This window comes from Xenopus tropicalis, chromosome 8 (assembly GCF_000004195.4).
Source record: "Xenopus tropicalis strain Nigerian chromosome 8, UCB_Xtro_10.0, whole genome shotgun sequence".
NCBI lineage: Eukaryota > Metazoa > Chordata > Amphibia > Anura > Pipidae > Xenopus > Xenopus tropicalis.
In genome coordinates, this window is record NC_030684.2 from 138,515,980 (window position 1) to 138,543,414 (window position 27,435).

Consider the following 27,435-nt stretch of genomic DNA (forward strand, 5'->3'; position numbering starts at 1 on the left):
GAGTAGGGTTGCCACCCTATCAAACCCAATCAAAGCGGGTGGGGCAGATGGCATTGGGGGTGGGGCAGTGATGATAATAATATGTTATATAAATAACAATGATGTTAAGGAAGCAGGGCCTTCTGATCCTACAGTTTTTTAACATACAATTTTGATATTTCAGGTTGTGTTTCGTATAAGCTGAGGAGTAACAAAAAAATGGAAGAATTTAGAGGCAAAATCATCACAAATGGTCAGTAAATCCAGTAATTTATTGAATAAAGTCCATTAGATGTGTAGAGGTTAGAGCAGGGGTGGGCAAACTTTTTGGCTCACGGGCCACATTTACTCACCCCCGGGCCGGACCGGGCCAGGGCGGGCAGGGCCAGGCCAGCGTTACGCCCCCTTTGTCTCTTTAATTCCGGCACGCCAATGACACCAAGTCTCGCGTGATGAGACTTGGCGTCGTCGGCGGGCCGGATTAAAAAGGCCAAGGGGCCGGATGTGGCCTGCGGGCCGTAGTTTGCCCACCCCTGGGTTAGAGGCTACCAATCAACCTGTAATTATGGATCTGTAATAACTCTTATCAGAGAGAAGTTCTCCTTATAGAATAGAAACAACTCAAATTCATGGTTTCATTTTCTACATTAAGTCTAGTGTTATAGGGCTCACAAGTATGGCTGTTTGGTTTCAGCACTGAGTGACATTTTTGGTTATAATCTGTGTTCCTACAATATTAATAGTTTTTATGGCTTCCTATAGCAGTTCCATCAAGGCCGTCTCCCAAGCAGGCTGGTTGGTTTAGAAGATGGATCAGTCCTCTGTGTAACTCTCCCCATACTACATTCATTAAACCAGGCATTTACGGTATCTTTAAGTACAAAAATGCTATTTGCATCTGAAATTGTACTTTGCACACTTCACTTGCAAATGTCCCCTATTGTCTAATTATTACAGAGAAAATCATTATTACAGTGAAAAATTCGGAAATTATTTGTGGTGCTTGGGTTATAGGTCCCATATCTACATAAGGATTATAGAGAGACAAAGGGAAGAATGTACGTCCAACACAAACCCCACTTACTCAATGCCCACATATACCGGCCCCTCTCATACCATTTATGATGTATATTTCTCCCAAATTCTAGACGAGCTCGTGCAGTTCCGGCAGCAGTTGGCTCGGTATAAGGACCAGCAGTTGGAAATATTCTGTGAGTATTTCCGGGAGGATCTGCTCTATATCATCGAGTGTCTGGACACCCAGAGTATCCTGAGGGAGCTGAACTTCCGGAATCCCATCTCTGTGGAGGTAGAAACTTTATTTTGACTTTATGTGACAACTCCCATGACAGTTATCATCCTCAGTTCTTACCTATTTAACAGGGTCTCTGGGCAAAAATCAGTTTGAAAACCTGTTTGGAGAAGGACTGCATCTGAGTGTAATTGCCATCCTCTTGGCATAGATGCCATAGGCCCACCTTATGATTCAGTTGTTGGCCTTGGGACTAAACAATTAGTTCACACACACAGCCTGGGTGGCTAAATCATGCAAAGATCCACTTGTTTGCCAACCACCCTGTTGTAAATACTTTGAATGCCAGTGGAGGCTGTGTGTTGTAGTACAACTGATCCAGTAATTACTGATACCATCTTGCTGTTGTTACACCCCGTTTCCATAATTTTCTGTATGCTATATACTCAGCCCCTTCCCCTGACACCATCTTTCCTTACTATACACACACACTCCAGTCCCTACCCTGACTCCATATTGCCTTTAGGTGGTGAGAGAAATATAATGCTGACTAACAGTGTAGTTTCTCAGCTGGGTTTATAAGCCAGGTAAGGGATTTAAAGAGACACCCTACTTTGTCATCCCCCCACAGTCACCCTTATATAGTAATAACAGTCTAGTGTGCCAGCCCTGAAATTGCTGTCAACCTCGCAATTGAAACGCCTAAATCAAGTCCAAAAACAGCATCAGGGGTGGGACTGGGGAATTGTGGGGTGTGGTTATCTTTCTTTGCACTCTTTCACTGCTTGCCAGGGTCAGACTGGGCCAGTTGGGCACCTGGAATAAAACCCACTTGGCCCCACCGACACCACTCATTCCCCATCTCCAACGCGCTGAAGGCAAATTTAATTTATGCGTACTCGGGGGAGGGGTTGGGTGGATGGAATTGACCCCTGTGGGGGATTGTGGGGGCTGTGCTCCCTTGGGAGTGTGTTGGGCCCCAGGGGCAGCAGTCCCGGTGGGCCCCTCTTCCCCCTTCCCCCTAGTCCGACACTGCTGCTTGCCCCATTTTGTCAAATACTCTCTCCTAATCTTTTTATTTTTTAAAAAACTGACCCACCAACTTATAGAAGCATGTGGACCTGCCCAACCTTTCCTGCTTCCTGTGCCCTACACCAAAGCTTGTTCACCGACATCACGCACCTTTTCTGGCCCCTCCAAATACAGGCCAGATGGCAACCTTAGGTATAGGGTGCACTTTGGAGAACTGGGACTTTTATTTTATCCACTGGTATCTGGTGTCTGTTGTCCCAGTCTCTGTGCCACGTAGCCTTTGTTATTTCCCACCCTCTGATAAGCAGTATGTTGCTTTCTCTGTGGGTTCCAGCACTATCAATCTATAAAGAAGCAATGTGGCGCCTCTGTGTTTGCTGAGATGCTGGTAGGAGACATTCATGCATCTGGGAGAGACGCCATACTGGGATTCTGGGAAAGTCTCTTTGTTCTACAGAATGATTACCCTCACCCCAACCTGCTGGGGGCGCTGGAGGAACTCGCTCAAACAGGTAAACTCATTTTGCTCTCCCCCATTGTCATCATTAAATGAAAACCAATAAAAATAAAAAACTAAGTGCCGGTTTGTTGCCTTGCTTTCAGGTGATGTTCTGGAAGAGCGAATTCTTTTAGACAGGAATGGACCTGATCTTTCCCCAGATCTAAACAGTAATGAAATCATTTCTAATCATATTTATGGAATGCACTCTGTATTTGTATTGGTTTGTATTATTACCCATCCCTGTGCCCATCTGCCTTAATGCAAAAAAATCCTCTGCCCCTGTTAGTGCCTGGAATTAGGGAGGTTTCCCCTCCCAGGCCTCTCAGCTTGGAGACAGACTGTAGTGGGAAAGTTCTTGCACCATTGGACAGTGCTGTGACCTTCATGTTCATCAGGGCTTAAAGTGGCAGTGATTATGAGCATTAAATAACTGTCAGATGTGGGAATATTAGGGAAGCTGCTTGTGGGTGGCCAATAGGCTGATGGCACATCTAGAGCCACTTGTACCATGAACATCCGTCCCAGAGGCCAATTTAATGAGAGCAGTTACACTTGGGTTCCTTGGAGAGAAAGAAGGTCCATTATGAAGCTGGTGGAGATATGTTGTACAAGGGATATGTGGCTAATTAACAGGAGGTGACTGAAGAAGAATAAATGAACGAACGAATCGGTAAATTATTAGAAAATGGGGGAAAGATGAGACGGGGAAAAGATGCCTTGGAGCTCAGAGATTTCGTTATTTGTTATAATAAACGTTCAGGGAGTCATGTGACAGAAATTACATCACTGAGCTCCAATTATAACTGACAACATCACTAAGCACAGTGTATAAGGATATAATTCACACTATATTTGTGGCTCTTGTATGTATACACACAAACACTGGCAAAGTAAAAACCTTGGTTTTTTGCAAGGAAGTAATCTTTGTATAACTTTTCTGTCTTTCTATTCCCCAGTCTGCCAGTCACAGCACAAACAGAATCTTCTAAAGAAAACCAAGAACCTGGTGGAACACAGAGCCCCAGGATTAACCACTGAGAGTCAGAGTTTCAGTATCACTGAGCGCTATTTAGACCTCATAGTTGTCTCCAGCCAGCACTTCCGGTCTCGTCCTCAGCACGAGCTGATTGAAACAGGGGGAATCCATGAACATTACTTACAGAGAGCTCAGAGTAACCTGGAGAGGATTAGCCCTAACCGGCTGTTCCGCTGGTGCCACAGAAAGAGATGTGTGCCACAGGCAGTGCTGGTGAGCGGAGTGCCAGGGGTGGGGAAAACCACATTAATGCAGAAGTTTGTCTATGACTGGGCCAATGGGAACCTCTACCAGAGATTTGCCTTTGTCTTCTTCTTCAAATTCCGGGATCTCAATAATAAGGAGGAGCTGAGCCTGGCACAGATGATTATTAATGAATATCCCTATCTACACAGTCAGCTTGAGAGAATCTTTCAAAATCCTGAACAACTGCTTTTTATTTTTGATGGTTTAGATGAAAGTAAAAGCCAAATAGACTTTATGTCAAACCAGTTGTGCGCAAACCCACACTCCATGCAAACACTTAGTGTGATTGTGTCCAGTTTGGTGAGACAGTCTCTCCTTCCCGGCTGTTCTGTCCTAATAACCAGTCGCCCAACCAGACTAGCAACAGTGGAAACTTCTGTTTTTCACAGAATACTTGAAATTATGGGCTTTTTCCCCAAAGAAAGAGAAAAGTATTTTCTGCATTTTTTTAGAGATACTACAATGGGGGAGAAGGCTTTCCATTATGTGAGGGAGAACGGGATGCTGTACACATTCTGCTACATCCCATCCTACTGCTGGATCATCTGTACCGTCTTATCCATGTGCTTCAGGGCCCAAAGGGCAAACTCAGCGCAGACTGTGGAATTTCTTCCCAAAACGGTCACACAGCTTTATGCCAGTTTTATTAGTAACATCCTTGCCAATCACTGCCAGGAAGGGTCTATTGATAAGAATTTCCTAATATTCATTGGCCGGATGGCAGAGCATGGGTTAAGGAATCAGATTCTTTCATTTACAAAAGATGATTTGGAAACATTTAATGTTGATACTTCCTCACATTTAGCTACAAGCTTTGTGATGGAGAGTGGGCAGCCTCCCCACGTGTCCTATTCCTTCTTGCATCTAACCATACAGGAGTTCATGGCTGCCTTGGGTCACTACCTTGACTATTCCCCTGAGGGGCTGCAGAAGGCTCTTGAGGAGGCAAAATTATATGAGGACGGCCGTGGGGAAATATTTCTTCGTTTCATATCAGGACTCTCTGACAGTTCCACCAGATCGCTGTTGAAGCCGTATGTAGGGGATTTATCCGCTCCAGCCGCCAAACATGTTATCAGCTTTCTCCAGAAGTCAATCACCACTCTACAGAATCCTGACAAAAGGAAAGTTCTCAATGTATTTGCCTGCCTCGCTGAGTCCCGGAACAAAGCGCTTGTGTCCTCATCCATTGGATCAAACAGACAACATGATTTTCGTGGTTACCACCTGGCGCCTCTGGACTGCACAGTGTTGGCTTTCATCCTGGAATCCTGTAGGGAAACAGAAGTTCTAGACCTCGGAGCCTGTTTTATTCAGACTGAAGGACTGGAGAGAATATCAGCTGCTCTACACACTGTTAGGGATCTCAGGTAGGATCTAAATCTGACTCACTGTCTTATGTTTCAATAAACTATTTCACAAGGCTAGATAATATCATGTATTAGAGTTATGTGTAGTTTGTAATTGCTTGTTGAGCTTACCTGACTTGCTAATCATTAGATTCTGCTCAGCTTGACAGTTTGTGCCTACTGCCAATGTAAAGACTGAGCCAACTCTGAGTAACTTGGCACAAGTACAGGGACCAAGGGATCTCTGGGATGAACCCCTGCTTTGAGGAGCTGTTACTTTCAGGGTTCCCTTAGCATTTTGCACCTGCCTAGGGCAGCAGCTTTGGGGTGGGAGGCCCTTGGGTGCCTGTATAATAGATATTTTATTAAAAAAAGTAAAATCTCCCCAGCTGCCACTGTAGACTTGTAGGGTAAATCTGGTTTGGAAGCCGTGTGCCTAGGGTGGCATCCTTAATAATTAAAAATATCATCAGAATGGGTGCCCTTGTGCCCATTGGAAGGACCTACTGGTATATAAAGCAATAGCGAGATTATTATATCATCCCCTTATATATTTATACATAGTTATAATATCCCCCCTTAAGCGCCTCTTCCCCAGTGTAAACAGACCCAACTGGGCCAGTCTTTCCCCATAACTGAGACTTTCCATACCCTGTACCAGCTTAGTTGCATTGCTTGCTACAGCCAAGTTTATTATCTACAAGGACTCCAAGCTCCTTCTCCATTATGGATTTGCCTAGTGCAGTCCCATTAAGGGTATAAGTGGCTGCATATTGTTACATCCCATGCAGAACACAATCTTGAATGCGATCCCTTAACAAGCCTTCAAATAACTTTCTTACGACAGATGTCAGACTTACCTGAAGTTGCCAGGCTGGGATCGTAATCCCTTTTTAAATATAGGAATGACATTGGCTTCCCTCTAATCCATAGGTACCACACCTGATAAAAGTGAGTCTGAGAAAATCAGAAACAGCGGCCTGGCTAAAACTGAACTAAGCCTAACACCAGGCGAGCAGCTCACAGTTCAGGCCCTAGCGACAGATCACCCTATCCACCTCCCTAACAATGAAATCCCCACCTGCCTCTGATTTCTTGTACTAAAGTAACTGCCCCCAGAGTCAGTTTGCCCCATACATGCCAGTTCATTTCTCACCCAAAATGGCAACTCTTTTGGTGCAGTCAAGCTGCGGACCAGCCCCCCTACCCTTCTGTCCCCAATTGAGTCCTCTTGCACTTCTGCCTGGGGACGTTTAGTAGCTGAATATATAAGTATAATGCTGCTGCTTAGTCACTAGTTCTACTTGTCTCATCAGCCAACCCAATCCCCCTTCTTTCCCTCACTGACTTCCCTACAGACTCACCAACAACAATCTGAGGGATGAGGACTTGCCGCGCATTCATTCCATGTTAACTCATCCGCAGTGCCGGATCCATAGGCTCAGGTACGTCTTCATTTTACATTTTATTCCCAGCCTTTCACTTTTATACTGGAGTTTTTTTTCCAAATTTTGGGAACATTATCATTTTCCCCTTTGTCATTAAAGGGATACTGCCAAGTCTGGCTTGGGACTCCTCCAGTTACATGGGAGTAGGAGAAACAATAGGTTAGCTGAAAGCAGTTCTAATGTGTAGCGCTGGCTCCTTCTGAAAGCTCAGACTCAGGCACACTTTACTGCTGCGCTGCAAGTTGTAGTGATATCCCCCCCCCCTCACCCCCAGCAGCCGATCAGCAGAACAATGGGAAGGGAGCAAGAACAGCACTCAATAGTAAGAAATCCAAGTCCGGCTTGGGACTCCTCCAGTTACATGGGAGTAGGAGAAACAATAGGTTAGCTGAAAGCAGTTCTAATGTGTAGCGCTGGCTCCTTCTGAAAGCTCAGACTCAGGCACAATTTACTGCTGCGCTGCAAGTTGGAGTGATATTCCCCCCCCCCTCACCCCCAGCAGCTGATCAGCAGAACAATGGGAAGGGAGCAAGATAGCAGCTCCCAGTAGGTATCAGAATAGCACTCAATAGTAAGAAATCCAAGTCCGGCTTGGGACTCCTCCAGTTACATGGGAGTAGGAGAAACAATAGGTTAGCTGAAAGCAGTTCTAATGTGTAGCGCTGGCTGAAAGCTCAGACTCCGGCACAGTGCACTGAGATGGCGCCTACACACCAATATTACAGCTACAAATACATTTGTTGGTTCAAGAATAAAAGGTTAAATGGCAGAGGGAATTATTTGCTGTGTAACAGTGTCATTTAGAAATAAAAAGTACCCCATAAATATCATGACAGAATCCCTTTAAGGTAGGTGGCACATATACCTTTATAGGTAAGTGTTGAGAGCTGACAGGCAATATACAAACTAGACAGCACAGAAGAGAATAAGGAGAGTGGGTATGATAGACACAGTCAGTATATGAAGGGAATTCAGGGGGGCGAGTAATTTCCAGCGGCAGAAGATTGTGTGCTCCAGGGATACAACATGAAGTTGAATGGAGAAACACTGAATTGGAAAATATATAATTGCATGTATTGGGCGTCTCACTGTCTCTCATTCTCACCCTACAGCCTGAGGAACAACGGCCTGACGGAGACAAGTTGCATCCCATTGGCTTTGGCAGTCAGTGAAAACACATCCCTGAGGGACCTGGATCTGTCCAAGAACAAACTGGCCGGGGAGGATTTCTATCAGTTGCTGGAGGTTCTTTCTGCCCCAACGTGCAGGATAGAGCGTTTGGCGTAAGTATAAACCTGTAGCTATAGGCACACTCCAGGGAGACTAACGTTCTACATGATAGTTATCCTGGCTTTATTACTACATTTGTAGATGCTATGTGTGTGTATATTTATATATTGTAACTAAATTACAGCAATGTATAATAAATGATGCAAACCTTTCCCAGGGATAATAATCCACAGTAACCAATCAGATGTTTGTTTTCAAACAGCTGGCCAGTAAATGCTTATTGGTTGCTATGGGTTCCTAGACCATTGGCATCTTTTTTTTTAATTGAACATGAATGAGGGTATCTACTTCCTTATCATATATAATATTGGTGGTTTGTCAGCAAAGGTGCTCATACACATGCTGTGATTGTATTGTAGTCTGGGCCCAATGGATGAGGGGCTATAAACATGTATGGCCATCTTTGTATTGGTGCATTTGCTGACACTGACCTCCCCGGTGTAGATTCTACTGGCAGGTATTGGGTTATACAGTACTTATTATGGCTAAATGGAGTGTCAGAAATAATGTTAAAGATCACACAGCCTATTAACTATCACAATAGCCTTAGGGCCTGGGCCCAGCCTGGTGTCCACTTAGGGTCAATGTGTCCCCTGATACTTTCACAGATCCATAGTTGAGTGACTTATAGCCTTATAGTGTTTCTTCCACTTCATGTATTAACCATTGAGCTGCCTGACCATACTCCCTCTATACCAACTCACTTTTCCATCTCTGTCTCTCACAGACTCCAGGAGGCCAAGCTGACCCCAGAATACACTGAGTCGTTCCTCTCCCTGACTAACAACCCCAACCTCGTGTCTCTCAATATCAGCACCAATTTCTTTGGCGACGCTGGTTACCCCCATATACAGAAACTGATACTGGAGCACCCCAGCCTGAAGGAGATCAAGTAAGTAGAGATGGGCACTTATAGAGTTGGTCAGAGTTCAGTCGCACTAGGGCACCCAGTAATGTGGCAGTAGCAGGAGAGAAATGTATTTCATATAATTAAAGATACAAAAACAATGGGGCCCTTGGATCCCGCTCCCAGTTACATAGTAAGCCCCCCGGCGTCTTCCCACCTTTTTCTGCCACACCCTGAACACCTAGTTCAGTAGGGTGACGGACCCAATATGCTGGAACTGCTGCCAGACATACATACACACTCTGTAATGTCACACCTATCCCTTTAAAGGAGAAGGAAAGGCTAATAAAGAGTTAATCAGGCAGGCATACCTTCAGTTGTCTCAATAGTGCCCTTAAGTCTCCCCATATTTCACCTGTTCAGAAGATCTGAAGCCAAACAGGAAGAAAAACGCTGAGCTGTGTAAAGAAAGTTCCCATAATGCCTCACTCCTGCACAGACACCGGGACCAAGTGAACGTGCTCAGTTAGTTAGACTATGAGTCGGCTTCCTGCTGATTGGCTCAGATCCATATTCCTAAGGGGGGGGAGGTAGCTCTTAGCATTCTTGAGGGAGGGGGAGCAGGAGAGAGCAGGAAGCTGAAAGCTGCGTGTCTGTGGATGAGGAAAACAGACACAACTAATCTTTTTACAGAGGACTCAGTGCAGCGTTTCTGTGAGTGCTTATGGCTGTATTTACCTAGACCTTTCTGATAAAGCTTACTGAGTTTTTACCTTTCCTTCTCCTTTAATGTTTGTAACAAATTTTAAAGATAGACCTGGAAAAGAAAGACCAATGCGTTTTCCTCATTGCATTGTTAAATGTGTTATTTTATGTATAAATATGTATAAACATGAAAATTAATAAAACAAAGAAAATATTACATTACTTACAGATCAAACATTAAAGGGGCGGTTCACCTACATTATTGCTATTGTTAATTTGTATTACTTATATCTGTTGTTAAGGTCATTTGGACCCTAGCAACCAGATAGCTGCTGACAATTCAAACTGGAAACCAGCTGAACAAAAAGTGAAATAAAACTACAAAAAATAAAAAATGAAGACCAGTTGCAAATTGTCTCAGGATATTGGTCTCTACATCATACTAAAAGTGAACTCCAAGGTGAACAACCCCTTGTCTGCTTGTCTGCCTCCCTCTGCCTAGCTGAAACACCTGTTAAAAAATCAAAGATGGCCACAGTGGAACACACAGCCACCTTTAATTGCCTTCACATTAGAAGAAACTTTCCCAGCGCTGATTTGAGAGCTGCAAGTGGTGGCAACTGACAGGCGGAGCCCCCAGGAATAGGGTCCATTGAGATTGATTTCAGTATTTATAGCGACGACCCCTAAGCTCAGCTTCTCAACAGCCACCCAGAGCCCACTGAGCACGTGCAGTGCCACTGACACATTCCAAGATGGTGGCCCCCCCAGTGACAAGTCCTGGATCACTGCTGCTATAGAGATGCTGAAATGTTGGGCTGGGGCATTTTTAGGGTTTAGTTCTCAGTTTAGTTCTCCCCTAAAAACCTGAATTACAGCTTCACTAAAGGAATTAAGGAAGGGGAATTCTTTTTAAACTACTAAATGGAAATGGTTCAGTCGAGCCGGCACATACCATTAGTGTTTATCCTGTGTATGATACAGAGCTGTTAGTGCAGAAGTGTCAGTTTCAAACTGAAGTGAGATTGTGCCCCGCGGGGTTAGCAGATACAGTGCCGGGGCAATAAGGTCCATCACATCACTGAGATTATTTCCTTTCCATCCAGGGTCGGGATGAACGACTTTTCAGAGGAAACAGAGAAGAACCTGCTGCAGCTGAAGACACACAGGCCGAATGTGGCCATTATCTTCTGATGGACTGAAATATCAGCAGTGTGTGGAAGGACTGAATTGCAACTACATGCAACATTTATTTAAAGAGTTAAGCTTGCCTTACTGCCTGCAGCCTTAGTGCCTGGGGCCTTAGTGAGGGTAAGTGGGTTCTATGACCCACTTGTCACAGAACGTACAGTAGAGTGTTCCAGGTTTGGGAGCAGAGAAACTGCTTATAAAGCTGCTCATTCACTCCATACTTGTTCCCCAGCCCCGAGGCAATGAGCAGAGGTGGGGAACGAGTGGCCCCTGGGGTGCAGTCACCCAGGGGCCCCATAGGCAGTAGCAGACGCATGCTTTTGTTATGACAAAATGTATTTATATTGACAGTATTTTGTGTCTAAATCTTGGAAATAGGTCTTTTTATATTCTGTTCTGTCCCTCAGTGATCCCCAACCAGTGGCTCAGGGGCAACATGTTACTCCCCAACCCCTTGGGTGTTGCTCCCAGTGCCCCCAAACTCACACACAGCCCCCTCCAAACTCACACACAGCCCCTCCCTGCAATCCCTGTATCTCAGGGGAGCCCTCGGGTATCTCCCATGGGCAATGCCTTTATTACTCACATATCAGTATAATAAAACTGAATTAATACCCTCCTACAGAAATCAGGTTTGTAGCCCTATTGTGATGGTCTAATGCCTGGATTAAAGGGTAAGGCGACTGTACCAATAAATTGCCCTGCCCAATGTATGAGTTATACACCAATATGTGGCAAATTCAATAAATTCTCTCTACAGTCATTAACCTAATGATGTGTAAATCTCTGCCATTCGTTCCATTTGTGGAACGAATGGTATACACTGTGTATACAGTGTATATAGGGGAAGAAAATAATAGGGTCAGATAAGGAAACGTGCAAAGTTTGCCCAGGTGCAGTAACCCATTGAACAAGTGACTAGTACATGCCACCTGATCAATGGTTGCTATGGGTTACTAGACCCCAAAAGGGTGTGTTATTGCTTTGGGCAGATGATACATTAATGTCAGGTTGTTTCTCAACAGTCTGGCACAAATCTCACCCCCCAGCATTTAGGCCCAAGTTGAGGCCAGAATGTAAAGGTTGGCATAAAGACAGGACATAGGTGTCCATTTAGATACCCCTAACTTGCATTAGGTGCCATAAGAGAGGCCCATAGGCACAGATGGAGCACTGAGTACCTCCTGCTCTCAGCAGTACCGCCATCCAACCCCCCAGGCCTGACTTATTTAGCCCCCTTAGGTAACTGCCCGCATTTGCCATGAAGCAATGACAAAATCAGTCATGGAAATGGAAATTTAATGGAAAATTTAGCTCTTCTAGTGCAAAAAAGCACAATTGCTCTTCCTTGAACCCAATGTGAGTGCAGGACAGGTAAGCACAGGGGCGTCCGGTTTGCAGCCCGGTTTTTGTTGACACTTTAAAGGTTCTTTATAGACTGTCAGGGGTTCAAACCCCCAGAAATCCCAAATAATAGATCTGGGTGAGTCTGCCTGGGACCTGCTGCAGTGCTGTGGGACAGACAGGAAGCAGCATCTGAGAAATGTGGGGGGGGGAGGGTACAAGCAAGCCCGGATTTGTGGAAAGGCCACAAAGGCCCGGGCCTAGGGCGGCAAAAATTGGGGGTTGGCATGCCGCCCCGCCGCACCAAAATATTAAAGTTTTTCGCGCATACAGAGCAATGGGGACCTCTCCCCCACTGCTCCGTATGTGATTGAAAAGGCCAGCGCATGCGCGCGGGGGGAGGTTCGCCGTTCGCGCATGTGCGGGGGGGAGGTTCGCCGTTTGCGCATGTGCGGGGGGAGGTTCGCCGTTCGCGCATGCGCAGGGGGGCGCGACAGAGAGGGGGCGGCCTCGGGGCGCCCGGCAAACAAATCCGGCCCTGGGTACAAGTACAAGTGCAAACTCAAATTAGTTGCCCAATTGGGCACACATTGGTGCCACCCCACTCTGGGAATTTTTACTGTAATCTGGGTAGGATTCATGTAACGGGCACATTATTGGCCCATTGCCCACAGTAGTGGGTCTGTGAGACCCTCTTGTATACACACTGACAGGCACGGCCTATGGATTTAATTCCAGAAACCCACCCTTTGTGGGTGCTGAGGGGCCTATGCCGTGCCTGTCATGGCGCACAGATACAGACAGAGTACAAGTAGGATACAGGGTACAGACAGGAGCACAAGTAGGAGATCCTTACAGCAGCGGAGCGTATTCTCTGAAAGCGTTTGGTGCCGTTAGCCTTAAGCTCATCCTTCTGTTCAGAGGCCCCACATAGCTACATGTTGGTAAAACACAAGCGTGTGTCCTTTATCCAAAGAGCCAAAGTGTTTGCTGCTGCTGTTGTTCCTGAATATTGAATTATAATAATAATACTGAGCCCCCTGTGTTGCTGTTGTTCCTAATAATAAATAACTTATATGGCCGAGAACTGTTGGCGCCCTTTGGACTAAAAGTTTCCCTTTAAGACTGTGAAACTGCTGAATTTCCTGGCTGAATATGGGCTGAAACATGAGCGGCTGGATCTGCTGCTTTCTGGTTTGTGCATTTCAGTGGGGGAGAGAGACAGACAGAGAAGTAGAAAAGGTAAGATTTTCAGGTTTTCCTGTGTATGTGTGTGTATAACATGTAGCTGATAATGTACCCAGTATATTACCCTGCTGTGTGTAGCTGCCCGGGCCCGGCTGTATGCTATAATACATAGTTGCACTTGGGCTTGGCCCCTGCACTGGGACTTTGTACTATTTGCTGTGCAGCTGAGAATGTTGTGAAGCAACAGTGGGGCAACTAGAACTTACTGGGCCCCACAAGAAAATCCTTTTAGGGCATACCTCCCAACATTTCATTAAGAGAAAGAGGGACAAAAATATGTGACGCGGGTAGTGCGGCAAATTTTTTTGCCCACGTCTGCTTTGTGACCACGCCCCACATGCCATACCCACTTCACATGCTGCAGATGTTCCAGTATAATCACTAAGTAAAAAGTATAAAGGTCATATTAACTTCAAAGGTGCCAGTATGACACCTATAAATGATTCCCTTTTCTCTGTAATAATAAAACAGTACCTGTACTTGATCCCAACTAAGATATAATTACCCCTTATTGGGGGCAGAACAGCCCTATTGGGTTTATTTAATGGTTAAATGATTCCCTTTTCTCTGTAATAATAAAACAGTACCTGTACTTGATCCCAACTAAGATATAATTACCCCTTATTGGGGGCAGAACAGCCCTATTGGGTTTATTTCATGGTTAAATGATTCCCTTTTCTCTGTAATAATAAAACAGTACCTGTACTTGATCCCAACTAAGATATAATTACCCCTTATTGGGGCAGAACAGCCCTATTGGGTTTATTTCATGGTTAAATGATTCCCTTTTCTCTGTAATAATAAAACAGTACCTGTACTTGATCCCAACTAAGATATAATTACCCCTTATTGGGGGCAGAACAGCCCTATTGGGTTTATTTAATGGTTAAATGATTCCCTTTTCTCTGTAATAATAAAACAGTACCTGTACTTGATCCCAACTAAGATATAATTACCCCTTATTGGGGCAGAACAGCCCTATTGGGTTTATTTCATGTTTAAAAGTTTTTTTTAGTAGACTTAAGGTATGGAGATCCAAATCATGGAAAGACCCCTTATCTGGAAAACCCCAGGTCCCGAGCATTCTGGATTACAGGTCCCACACCTGTATTAGCATGGAGATTGTATGTGTTCCTTGGGTCTGGCCCGGGCCAGTATATGCCTGTGTGTCTGTATATCATATGTAACTGGAACAAACTCCCATCCCCACCCCTGTGATACCTGTACTGACTTGGAGGGGTGCAAATCAGCCCCGGCAGCAAAAACCAAAATAAAACCCAGTTTGTGAACATGGAAAATTCATTGTTTTTTGTAGGGGAGGGGCACAGCAGAAAGCAATGAAAACTGAGAAGTGAATTTGTATTTGTATTGTTGATATTACGTTAATATAGCAAATAGATTTCCCGTACCTGTATAGGCTGATAAATCACAGCTGAACTGTATGAATAGTGATACTTATCTGTTGTTTTTAGGCTGATCCGTAACACTATCACATGAGAAGGGAAAATGGATGAATTCCGTGGAAAAGTCATCAGTAATGGTAAGTAGAGTGGCTGTTTCATACAAGGAAACCTTTTGGGGGTAAATTCTTAAAGAGCCCCACACAGCACAGAAACCCCTAATATACCTCTCACTGTAATCTGTTCCTTCAAACAGTAGGAATAAATACCATTTTTATATTCTGAAATCCAGCTGCAAAACAGCTCCTCTCTTTCTGCCTCATTTGAAATCCCAGCAGGGGAGGAGGGACTAAAGCACTAATCTTACAAATTGTAACAACTTCTCCACAGCTTACAAGACCGCGCACAGGGACTACATAACCCACAATGCATTGCACTGGGATGTTCCTTTCTTATTGATATTACGTGTGCAGGGAATTGTGGGATTGGTAGGATGCAGGCTGAAGGCAGGCGACTACTGTTACGTTTAATTTGAGTCTCAAAGTAGATCAGCAGGGGAACAGGGGGCGGGGCTTAGGGAACTGTTCCAAACCATATTATTACATTAAACATCATGAAAACCCTCTTCTGCTTAACATGAGCTAATATCAGTGTCCCTGTTTTGTAGATGACCTCGTGCAGTTCCGGCAGCAGTTGGCTCGGTATGAAGACCACCAGTTGGGTACATTCTATAAGTATTTCCGGGAGGATCTGCTCTATATCATCGAGTCTCTGGACACCCAGAGTATCCTGAGGGAGCTGAACTTCCAAAATTCCATCTCTCCGGAGGTAAGTGATGATTCCTACACTTTCCTATATGCAGTTATAAATCAGTGCTGGCACTGTCAGTTACTTTTATGCCCATTGTTAAATTTGGAATGGGCTACCAAATAGCCAATCACAGCCCTTATCTAACATCCCCAAGGAACATTTTTCATGCTTGTGTGGCTCCCCCACATTTTGTTTCCATCTGAATGTGGCTGACAAGTAGAAAAACATGTGGATCCCGGCTGTAGAGGATTGGCCACTACATAATCACTATTACAGATCTACAGTTCAGTAGAAATGAAGTCACCATTTGGCTACCACCCCCTTTTTACCTTTGCTCTAGGGGCCTTCTTGCTTGAGGCAATCCTTTAGCTGATCTCTCTTTTGTCAATCTCCAGTCTGAGCCCAAACACTGCCCATAAGGTAGCCCTATAGCTTGGCTGTCTCTGTGGGCTCTATCTTCTATCTGGTCTCTAGCAAAATTGCTCTTTAATTCCATGTCTTTGGGGCCTCTTCACCCCAAGTCTCTCTGGGTGTTTCTGAAGCTTTCTGCTCACTATCTATCAGACTATTGGACAGAATTTCCACTGGATGAGCATTTGGGTATTTTGTTATTGTGTGTTCCAGCACTATCAAGCTATAAAGAAGCAATGTGGCGCCTCTGTGTTTGCTGAGATGCTGTTAGAAGACATTCATGCATCTGGGAGAGACGCCGTGCTGGGATTCTGGGAAAGTCTCTTTGTTCTACAGAATGATCACTCTCACCCCAACCTGCTGGGGGCGCTGGAAGAACTCACTCAAACAGGTACTCATTGTTGTACAATAACATTTTGCTTATTAAAGTATTGTTAGAAGCCTCTAAGCTCCCCACTACTCGCGTACTGGCAGGTTTTTTGTTGTCATGCATCTTTGTTAGGGACAGTGATAGTGATACTGCTGAAAGGACCAAAATGGATCCTTAAAGAAAACTATACCCCCAAACAATGTAGGTCTGTAAAAAAAATATATTGCATAAACAGCTCATATGTAACACCCTGCTTCATCTAAATAAACTATTTTCAGAAAAATATATTTTTTAAGTAGTATGTGCCATTGGGTAATCCTAAATAGAAAACTGCCATTTTAAGTACTAAGGACCGCCCCCTGGGATCATAGGATTCACAGTGCACACAAACAAGCCAAGGCACACATACATGCTAGGCCCCATCAGCCAATGAATGGGCAGAGTTCTGCCTTTTGCTCCCACACTACTTCCTGTTACAGTTAGAGCTGCATCACTTCCTGTCAGCTGATCTCTGAGGGAGCACACAGCAACACACTAAATGGCGGCTCAAGGGAAAAGATGTAAATGGGCAATTGTTTGGCAAGATTCTTTAACATAATATAAACAGTTAAGCATTCATTCTTGGGATAGACCAACCCTTTTTATTATAACTTTCTCATGCTGGTATTTTGAGAGCAAGTGTAAGTTCTTAGTGGCGCTAAGGGCAGCTTTATCAAAGGTAAAAAAAAATGTCTGTAGGGACCCATAGGGTTAACATGCCCCTATGGCTTTAAACCCTACAGTTTCCTTAGTCTGTGCTGTTACTGGGCAAAGACCCCTGTATCTGTTTTGTATATGTGCCTTATTGGTTAACCGGGAGACCCCTCCCTTGGCGCTCTGATATAGTGCTTAGCAGGGGGGTGGGTCTGCCTCTTTGGCTGCATCTGCTGATCCAGGTGGGAGTTCCACTGGGCCTGGGATCAAAAGGGCCCCAGTAATGTGAGTACTCTAGAGTCTGCATCTAACTCTAGTGAAGTCGGGGAACAGGGACCCCGTGAGTGAGAATTAGAGAGTACCAGGATAATTTATAAGAGCACTTTCTAGGAAAGTGAGATTAGTTAGAAAGAGCAGTTTCTGGCTCCAACCAAGAGAGATTAGCTGTAAGTACTTCCCTACAGGCACTGTTGCCTTAGAGCAGGACCATAGTTAAGACGCAGGTATCAGGTCAGTTCCTATCCCTGATCCATAGTCGGCTGTGAGGGATCCAGATCCAGATACTGGGCCAGACTACTCTCCACAGGGAGGCCGTGCTGGTTGGTGGTCCTTACCTTCCCCACCCTTGGCCCTCGGCTCCACTGTGTGAGTATTACTATGACCCTGCATACTGATTGTCTCTGACAATAAACTGATTCTATTGTTCAACTGCAAGAACGTTCTGGCGCCCATTTGTTATTCTGCACTGCACACAGCTACAGTGGGTTGTAGTTACACTACATCATAGCCCCATTTGGTCACTTCCACTTAGCAAAGGCCCATCCTGAAGGATTGAGTCGTGTGTACCCCATGCTCTAGGCCTATCTAGTCGTGCTGTTGGCTTGGTTACAGCCAAGAAGGAGTTACATGTCTTTCGAGGAAGGCACTAGAAGAATTTCTTTTATGTCCTAATCAGGGAAAGACACCAGGATCCCACACAGAACAAAAGGAAATATTGGAGATTATTGGTGAATTGGAAATAATTATATATCCATTCATTTGATATCAGCCTGTTCTGAATCTGTAGATAAAATTATTTTTGACAGCGACAGTTCTTTCAGTTCTCCATCAGCTATGCTGTGTACCCTAATACTCACTGAAAGATTAATAAAGAATATGATTTGTTTGATTTTATCCCATTGGAATCTAATTTTTCAGGTGATGATCTGGAGCAGACGATTAGTTTAGATAGAAATGGGCCTGATCTACCTGCTGATCTGAAAGGTAAGCAAGCTGATGAGACATTATATACCCAGAAAGAAATGTATTGGAGTGTAAATTACCACAGGGAAGGGAACGGGGAATTTCCTAATTTCACAAGATCAGAAGGGCCAAGGGCCAAGATTTAAAGACTGTAGTCAGAATGTTTTATTTCTCACCTTAATCACATTACATTATATAGTTAGAATATATAGGTAGGTCCCATTACATTTAAAGAGAGCAGCCCATCATTTCTAATCCCTTAGGGGCACATTTACTAATCCACGAACGGGCCGAATGCATCCGATTGCGTTTTTTTCGTAATGATCGGTATTTTGCGTTTTTTTCGGAAAATTGTCGCGAGTTTTTCGTTACCAATACGATTTGTGCGAAAAAACGCGAGTTTTTCGTAGCCATTCCGAAAGTTGCGCAAAATCTGGCGAATTTTCGTAGCGTTAAAACTTGCGCAAAAAGTTGCGATTTTTTTCGTAGCGTTAAAACTTGCGCGAAATGTCGCGCCTTTTAAGTTTTAACGCTACGAAAAAATTTTTCCAATTCGGTTCGGAATCGTGTCTTAGTAAATGTGCCCCCTAGTGTATGTCAATACTTCCTGATGTCCATGTGTGGGCAAAAATGCTAAATAAAATAATGCTTTGTGGAGATAAATTCCTTCTCTTGCCATGTTTCCCAGTGACTTCTGTTCACGTGTGTTTTCCCCTCAATTCCCTCAGTTTTAAAAAAAAGTTATCTGCCGAGATAGCAGCTCCCAGTAGGTATCAGAATAGCACTCAATAGTAAGAAATCCAAGTCCGGCTTGGGACTCCTCCAGTTACATGGGAGTAGGAGAAACAATAGGTTAGCTGAAAGCAGTTCTAATGTGTAGCGCTAGCTGAAAGCTCAGACTCAGGCACACTTTACTGCTGCGCTGCAAGTTGGAGTGATATCCCCCCCCCCCTCACCCCCAGCAGCTGATCAGCAGAACAATGGGAAGGGAGCAAGATAGCAGCTCCCAGTAGGTATCAGAATAGCACTCAATAGTAAGAAATCCAAGTCCGGCTTGGGACTCCTCCAGTTACATGGGAGTAGGAGAAACAATAGGTTAGCTGAAAGCAGTTCTAATGTGTAGCGCTGGCTGAAAGCTCAGACTCAGGCACACTTTACTGCTGCGCTGCAAGTTGGAGTGATACCCCCCTCACGCCCAGCAGCCGATCAGCAGAACAATGGGAAGGGAGCAAGATAGCAGCTCCCAGTAGGTATCAGAATAGCACTCAATAGTAAGAAATCCAAGTCCGGCTTGGGACTCCTCCAGTTACATGGGAGTAGGAGAAACAGTAGGTTAGCTGAAAGCAGTTCTAATGTGTAGCGCTGGCTGAAAGCTCAGACTCAGGCACACTTTACTGCTGCGCTGCAAGTTGGAGTGATACCCCCCTCACGCCCAGCAGCCGATCAGCAGAACAATGGGAAGGGAGCAAGATAGCAGCTCCCAGTAGGTATCAGAATAGCACTCAATAGTAAGAAATCCAAGTCCGGCTTGGGACTCCTCCAGTTACATGGGAGTAGGAGAAACAATAGGTTAGCTGAAAGCAGTTCTAATGTGTAGCGCTGGCTGAAAGCTCAGACTCAGGCACAAGGCACTGAGATGGCGCCTACACACTAATATTACAGCTACAAATACATTTGTTGGTTCAAGAATAAAATGTTAAATGGCAGAGGGAATTATTTGCTGTGTAACAGTGTCATTTAGTTATAAAAAGTACCCCATAAATATCATGACAGTGTCCTTATAAGTATGGGCTGAAGAAGGACAGCATCATACCACGCCAGGGAAAGTTCCTCCTCATTATGGAACTGATATGAGGGAATATAACTTGCTGGACGATGCACGGTGGTCTTTTAGCTTGAAGAAGTGAAGGCTATCTGGTTGGACAAATGCTGTTCTAGTCTGATTGATCTTTTGCTTCCATAAGGACCTTAAACCACCCCCATCTCCATAGGCCAAAACATGTTATCGGTTTCATACAAAGCCCTCACATACCTTGTTTGTAAGAGTAGATCTCCGTGTGAATTCAAATTGCTGTCAAAATACTTACTCCACATATAAATCATTTAGATGTAAATGTTTTGCCCATTCTTTAAAAACTCCAGTGCTAGAATGTTAGAGTAAATAGTATGGAACAGAACAAAGCAATTTGGAGCAGGATAAGTTGAGGGCAAACGGATAACTAGGGGAATAATGATATTAGTTTGAAATGGGTGAGGAAAGAGATAGTGTATAATAAATGGCGAATGTGAATCAAAATCCCTTTAGCTGTTTCTCTTCTAAACATTTCATTTGAACTTTGTATTTCCCCAGCCTACCGGTTACGGCACAGAGAGGATCTTCTGGAGAAAACTCAGAACCTGGTGGAACACAGAGCCCCAGGATTAACCACTGAGAGTCAGAGTTTCAGTATCACTGAGCGCTATTTAGACCTCATAGTTGTCTCCAGCCAGCACTTCCGGTCTCGTCCTCAGCATGAGCTGATTGCAACAGGGGGAATCCATGAACATTACTTACAGAGAGCTCAGAGTAACCTGGAGAGGATTAGCCCTAACCGGCTGTTCCGCTGGTGCCACAGAAAGAGATGTGTGCCACAGGCAGTGCTGGTGAGCGGAGTGCCAGGGGTGGGGAAAACCACATTAATGCAGAAGTTTGTCTATGACTGGGCCAATGGGAACCTCTACCAGAGATTTGCCTTTGTCTTCTTCTTCAAATTCCGGGATCTCAATAATAAGGAGGAGCTGAGCCTGGCACGGATGATTATTAATGAATATCCCTATCTACACAGTCAGCTTGACAGAATCTTTCAACATCCTACCCAACTGCTGTTTATTTTTGATGGTTTAGATGAAAGTAAAAGCCAAATAGACTTTAAGTCAAGTCAGTTGTGCGCAAACCCACACTCCATAGGGACACTAAATGCGATTGTGTCCAGTCTGGTGAGACAGTCTCTCCTTCCCGGCTGTTCTGTCCTAATAACCAGTCGCCCGACCAAACTAGCAACAGTCGAGGCTTCTGTTTTTCACAGAATACTTGAAATTATGGGCTTTTTCCCCAAAGAAAGGGAAAAGTATTTTCTGCATTTTTTTAGAGATTATACAATGGCGGAGAAGGCTTTCCATTATGTGAGGGAGAACGGGATGCTGTACACATTCTGCTACATCCCATCCTACTGCTGGATCATCTGTACCGTCTTATCCATGTGCTTCAGGGCCCAAAGGGCTAACTCAGCGCAGACTGTGGAATTTCTTCCCAAAACGGTCACACAGCTTTATGCCAGCTTTATTAGTAACATCCTTGCCAATCACTGCCAGGAAGAGTCTATTGATAAGAATTTCCTGATATCCATTGGCCGGATGGCGGAGCATGGGGTAAGGAATCACATTCTATCATTTACAAGAGATGATTTGGAAACATTTAATGTTGATACTTCCTCACATTTAGCTACAAGCTTTGTGATGGAGAGTGGGCAGCCTCCCCACGTGTCCTATTCCTTCTTGCATCTAACCATACAGGAGTTCATGGCTGCCTTGGGTCACTACCTTGACTATTCCCATGAGAGGCTGCAGAAGGCTCTTGAGGAGGCAAAATCAACAGAAGACGGCCGTGGGGAAATATTTCTTCGTTTCATATCAGGACTCTCTGACAGTTCCACCAGATCCCTGTTGAAGCCGTATGTAGGGGATTTATCCGCTCCAGCCGCCAAACATGTTATCAGCTTTCTCCAGAAGTCCATTCCCAATCTCAAGAGTCAGAATCCTGACAACAGGAAAGTTCTCAATGTATTTGCCTGCCTCGCTGAGTCCCGGAACAAAGCGCTTGTGTCCTCATCCATTGGATCAAACAGACAACATGATTTTCGTGATTTCTACCTGGATCCTCTGGACTGCACAGTGTTGGCTTTCATCCTGGAATCCTGTAGGGAAACGGATGTTCTAGACCTTGGTGCCTGTTTTATTCAGACTGAAGGACTGGAGAGACTCACAGCGGTTCTACACACTGTTACTGATGTCAGGTAGGATCTAAGGCTGCATATCTAGCACAAGGCTGGAGGCAGTTATACAGGGAGCTCTGAGTATCACTCATGTATTATAAGGGATACTGTACCCCCTACTGTAAATGATAAGGATATTAGCAGTCACTGAGGGGTTCTGTGCCCATATAAAGACATAAGGCTGCAGGCTGAGTTATACAGGGAACTCTGAGTATCACTCATGTATTATAAGGGATAATGTACCCCCTACTGTAAATGATAAGGATATTAGCAGTCACTGAGGGGTTCTGTGCCCATATAAAGGCACAAGGCTGCAGGCTGAGTTATACAGGGAACTCTGAGTATCACTCATGTATTATAAGGGATAATGTACCCCCTACTGTAAATGATAAGGATATTAGCAGTCACTGAGGGGTTCTGTGCCCATATAAAGGCACAAGGCTGCAGGCTGAGTTATACAGGGAACTCTGAGTATCACTCATGTATTATAAGAGATAATGTACCCCCTACTGTAAATGATAAGGATATTAGCAGTCACTGAGGGGTTCTGTGCCCATATAAAGGCACAAGGCTGCCGGCTGAGTTATACAGGGAACTCTGAGTATCACTCATGTATTATAAGGGATAATGTACCCCCTACTGTAAATGATAAGGATATTAGCAGTCACTGAGGGGTTCTGTGCCCATATAAAGGCACAAGGCTGCAGGCTGAGTTATACAGGGAACTCTGAGTATCACTCATGTATTATAAGGGATAATGTACCCCCTACTGTAAATGATAAGGATATTACAAAGCCACTAGTTGTGTGACTGTATAAAGACAAAAGTGCCAGAATACCAAGGTAGCTATGAGCAGTCTTATATTTTTGATATTTTCAAACAAATACTATGCTGTTTGTTAACATACACAAGGTTTGATTCACTAAAGTGCGATAAGCGTTATCGCATGTTTTTCTGCGTTAAAATTGACGTGAAAAAAATGTGCGATTCGCTAAAGTATTATCGTATGCGTTAAGTCGCATATTGTGTGTGTTAAATAGCGCGCAACTGAATGCGTTAATTAATTAGCGAATAGAATAGTACTAACGCATGATTCACAAACACATATGAAGCATTAAACGCGCTAAATATCGCATTAGTCTGTGCGAATATTAACCCCTACTTGGGGCAGGCGGTAATTCTAGAAAAGTACAGTTAATGAGCTTTTGGCAACACAATAAGGACTTTGCAGTGGGATTTATTCCAGTCTGTGTTGGCCCCAGAGTGATGCAGCCGCCAGTTTGCAGGGAAATGGGCATTTTCAGAAAAGTATTTTTACGAACATAATGGTGTGTATGGCTAAAATGGCGTGCATTTTTTCACACACGGCGAGTAGCGCGTGCTCGTTAATTAGCGTGCGTTGCGTCAAATACCCCATGAAAATAGTCTTTGCGACTTAAATAACGCACACAGCATTGCGTCTAAATTAACGCAAGTATTCTTTTAGTGAATCGTGTGAAAAATAAGACATGATAAAATTTTTACCGCATGCTATAAATAGCGCTCGTTTTAACGCACCTTAGTGAATCAGCCCCACATTGTTTTCTATCTAGAGGAAATGTGCTTATAGAAACAAATCTGTTGGACATAGGGTTTCTTAAAACAGTAACTTAGAGCAGGCATTGTGTCACTGTAAAACATATAGGTACAGCACTGGATTGAATATGCATTCTGATAAACATAAACGTCCATTATTCCCAACAGACTCGCAAACAACAATCTGAGGGATGAGGACGTGCAGTGCATTTATTCCATATTAACTCGTCCACAGTGCCGGATCCAAAAGCTCAGGTACATTGATTTCTTTTTGGATCCAAATTTCCTTTCTCCGGGGTTGCAGTTTTATAATATTTTGTCAATTGATTTGTTGAGGAGAAAAGACTGAATGAGCAAGGGGGAGCTGCCAAATGCTGCCGCAAAGTACATTGTGTGGGATTGGTGTTGGTTCCGGCCACTGTATGCCACACAGCATATGCCCCCCCATTCTTTTATTGCCATTCATGATGTGCTGGCAAGGAGTAGCAAGGGGCCCTATACAGGTCTGCTTTTAAACTGTCCATTAAATGAGAAGAAATGGTAAAAATCACTGGAGGATGCCAAATGTTAGGTACCCCCAAGTGATTTTTACTTTGCCTTCTCCTTTAAGGGCAGTGGGCCACTCAGAATGGCCAGGATCATGTGTGGTGACAAAAAGCGCCCTAAAATATCTGCACTGGCAATGATGAGAATCAGCACGTCCAAACCAGATAACGTGGCAAATCATGTCCAGAATAGAGGAGCTAAGGAGCAACAAGGTAGATGGCGGTGGATGTGTATATGGCATAAAAACATGGTATCTATGAGAGCCACAGAGTTGTAGTGAGGTGAGCAGAATGCTTTAGTAATTTGCCTTAAGGTAAGCAAGGAGCCATAGTAAAGGCTTTAATAGAGAAGAAGCAGGTTCTCTCCTTGGGAAGAGTAGGAAGATTCTAGCAGCGGAGCTTAGGATAGACTGGAGGGGAGAAGGCTGGGAGGCTTGTTAGTAGTGGGCTGTGCTGGTCATGGAGTGTTTTAGACGATTCTTGATATAAAATAGAGCAGATATTGGTAAAGCGAGAGGTTTAGCTATTTCCTAGCAGATAAATCCACCTCATGCCAAACCGAACAACCACCCAAACCTGCTCCTATTTTACATTCTGTCTTCGCCGAGTTTCCTTACCTGAGATGCTTGTCACTCCAAACTGGGTGCTAATTGTGTAAAAACTATATAGAGATTTCCTCTAAAAAGTTCACCAACTCCCAATGGGAACCCTTCTGTTCAGCTTTAAGCAATAGCATGTTTATATTACATACTGTTTATTATTCATTTAATCATCGTTAGTGCAAGGTGAGACCGTTCTGCATCAAAAGAGTGACGAGAGAACCAAAATCAGAGTTAGTGGGTGGGACTGCAGAGCGAGAGCAGGAATATATGGACATTGGGGGTCTCACAGCCTCTCATTCTTTCTCACTCACCCTACAGCCTGAGGAACAACGGCCTGACGGAGACAAGCTGCATCTCATTGGCTTTGGCAGTCAGTGAAAACACATCCCTGAGGGACCTGGATCTGTCCAAGAACAAACTGGCCGGGGAGGATTTCTATCAGTTGCTGGAGGTTCTTTCTGCCCCAACGTGCAGGATAGAGCGCTTGGCGTGAGTATAATACAAGGCAAAGGAATGATGAAGGTGGATTTTCATGGGGCACTTGAGGGGCACTCGGAGTCTGCTAGTATGTAAGCTGGACTAGAGGAATGGAGTGTCTGGCCAGCCTGTTTTTTCAAAAACACTCCATCGTCCAGGTTCCAACAGTAAATTTTTTTGACCCGAGTGCTACCAACAAAATCCACCCTTAAAATCTAATCGGGTTCTGTATTTGGATATTAGGATCATTCTAACAATTGTTAAATTGGTCTAACAGTTAAAATGCAAGGTTGGAAGGTGGAAGACTAGGAAGACAAGTAACACCACGAAAAAGAGAAAAGGCCACACTCCTTCTCTAATAAAAACAGTCCTTTATTGTTCAGTTAAAATCATAAGCGGCTACTATCATACCAACACAGTAGCCACTTGGAATTTTAACTAAACAATAAGAACAAAAGGTCTTGTCTTTTCTTTTGGTGCTGCAGTAACACAGTGTTGGAGCACTGCGCTGATTTGGCCAGCACTCATCTCCAGCCTTTTTTTCAGGCTTCTCTAAAGGCAGAAAAACTGAAAAAACATTCTGTAAAGTGCTACATAAGATGTACCAGGGATTATAATAATAACAATTAAAGTATCTTGAAATACTTCTGAAGGTGGCCATACACTGTAAGATCCACACGCTTGGCAAGGTTGCCAAGCAAGTGGATATTTTACCAATATGCCCATCTGTGGGTAGGCGACATCGAGCTAAGTCGATCGTAAGGCTAAACGATCAAATGAAAATGGGGGGCATAGGCACCGTCAGTTTGGGGGCCGCATCAATGAGCCGACGCAGCCCCCGATCCGAAGTAAAAATCAAACCTGTCCGATCGAAATCTGCCCAATTTCAGGCCAGATGTTGGCCGGGTAGGCTCATCGGTGGATCCCATACATGGGCAGATAAGCTGCCGAATTGGCAGGTAAAATTGGCCTGTGTATGACCACCTTAAGAGGATAGAGGAGAGGCAAGATGTGAGCTTTTCAGCAACATAAGCAGAACATAAACACACAGATGGATGACTCACGGAAGACCAGGGATTCCTCCTGGTACCTCGGGGGGCCAGTCTGACCCTGCTGTACTTTGGACTGAGGCAGGTCTAGACTGGTCTACAAAATAGGCCCTGGCATTTCAAGTACACAGATGCCCAAACAGCCCCCACCAGCCCAATAAATAGTGACTGTCTATGGCGTCTATGGCATTGTGTTTTGTAGGCTTTAAGGTGGCCATACACAGGCCGATTTTAGATTCTCCTTTATGGCCACCAACGATGGTCCTACCCGACTGACATCTGGCCTGAAATTGGGCAGATCTTGATTGGGCAGGTTTGAATTTCCGTCACATAAGGCACAGCATTGGCCCACCGTTTCAATTCGATCATTTGGCCCAATATTGTGTAGCTCAATATCACCCACCCGTAGGTGGGCATATCGGGAGAAGCCTACTACTTTCCTTTATAGCTGTAATACCCAACATTTGCTCCATGCATTGATACATTATTATGTGTATATGTGCCACACAGCTCTCCAGAAAATGGGAATGGAGTTGTGGCTTTTGACCACATACAAAAAGTTGACGCCATCTGTCTGTCATGTATCTTAAATGTAAAACTCTATCTCTCACAGACTCCAGGAGGCCAAGTTGACCCCAGAATATGCTGCATCACTGCTCTCCCTGACTAACAACCCCAACCTCACGCATCTCAACATTAGCAGCAATTTCTTTGGTGACGCTGGTTACCCCCATATAAAGGAATTTATACTGGAGCACCCC

The 27,435-nt window shown here is 44.4% G+C and overlaps 1 protein-coding gene across 11 annotated transcripts in view; it reads left to right on the forward strand.

The window, feature by feature from the left end:
- LOC100486737 (NACHT, LRR and PYD domains-containing protein 4) overlaps positions 1-27,435 on the forward strand; it is a 138,926-nt gene that overhangs the window by 787 nt on the left and 110,704 nt on the right. For 10 of the 11 annotated variants that reach the window (XR_004219856.1, XR_004219858.1, XR_004219861.1 and 7 more), the window contains exons 2-7: positions 164-232; positions 1,128-1,288; positions 2,598-2,775; positions 2,867-2,932; positions 3,722-5,417; positions 6,755-6,841. Coding sequence is in view for 4 of the 11 variants with exons in the window: in XM_031891959.1 (XP_031747819.1) it covers positions 199-232; positions 1,128-1,288; positions 2,598-2,775; positions 2,867-2,932; positions 3,722-5,417; positions 6,755-6,841 (2,222 nt within the window). In the remaining 7 variants the exon portion in view is untranslated. Of the gene's footprint in view, positions 1-163; positions 233-1,127; positions 1,289-2,597; positions 2,776-2,866; positions 2,933-3,721; positions 5,418-6,754; positions 6,842-7,956; positions 8,128-8,861; positions 9,027-10,792; positions 11,641-27,435 lie in introns of those variants that run through there. The other variant, XM_002937272.5, reaches the window with a different exon arrangement.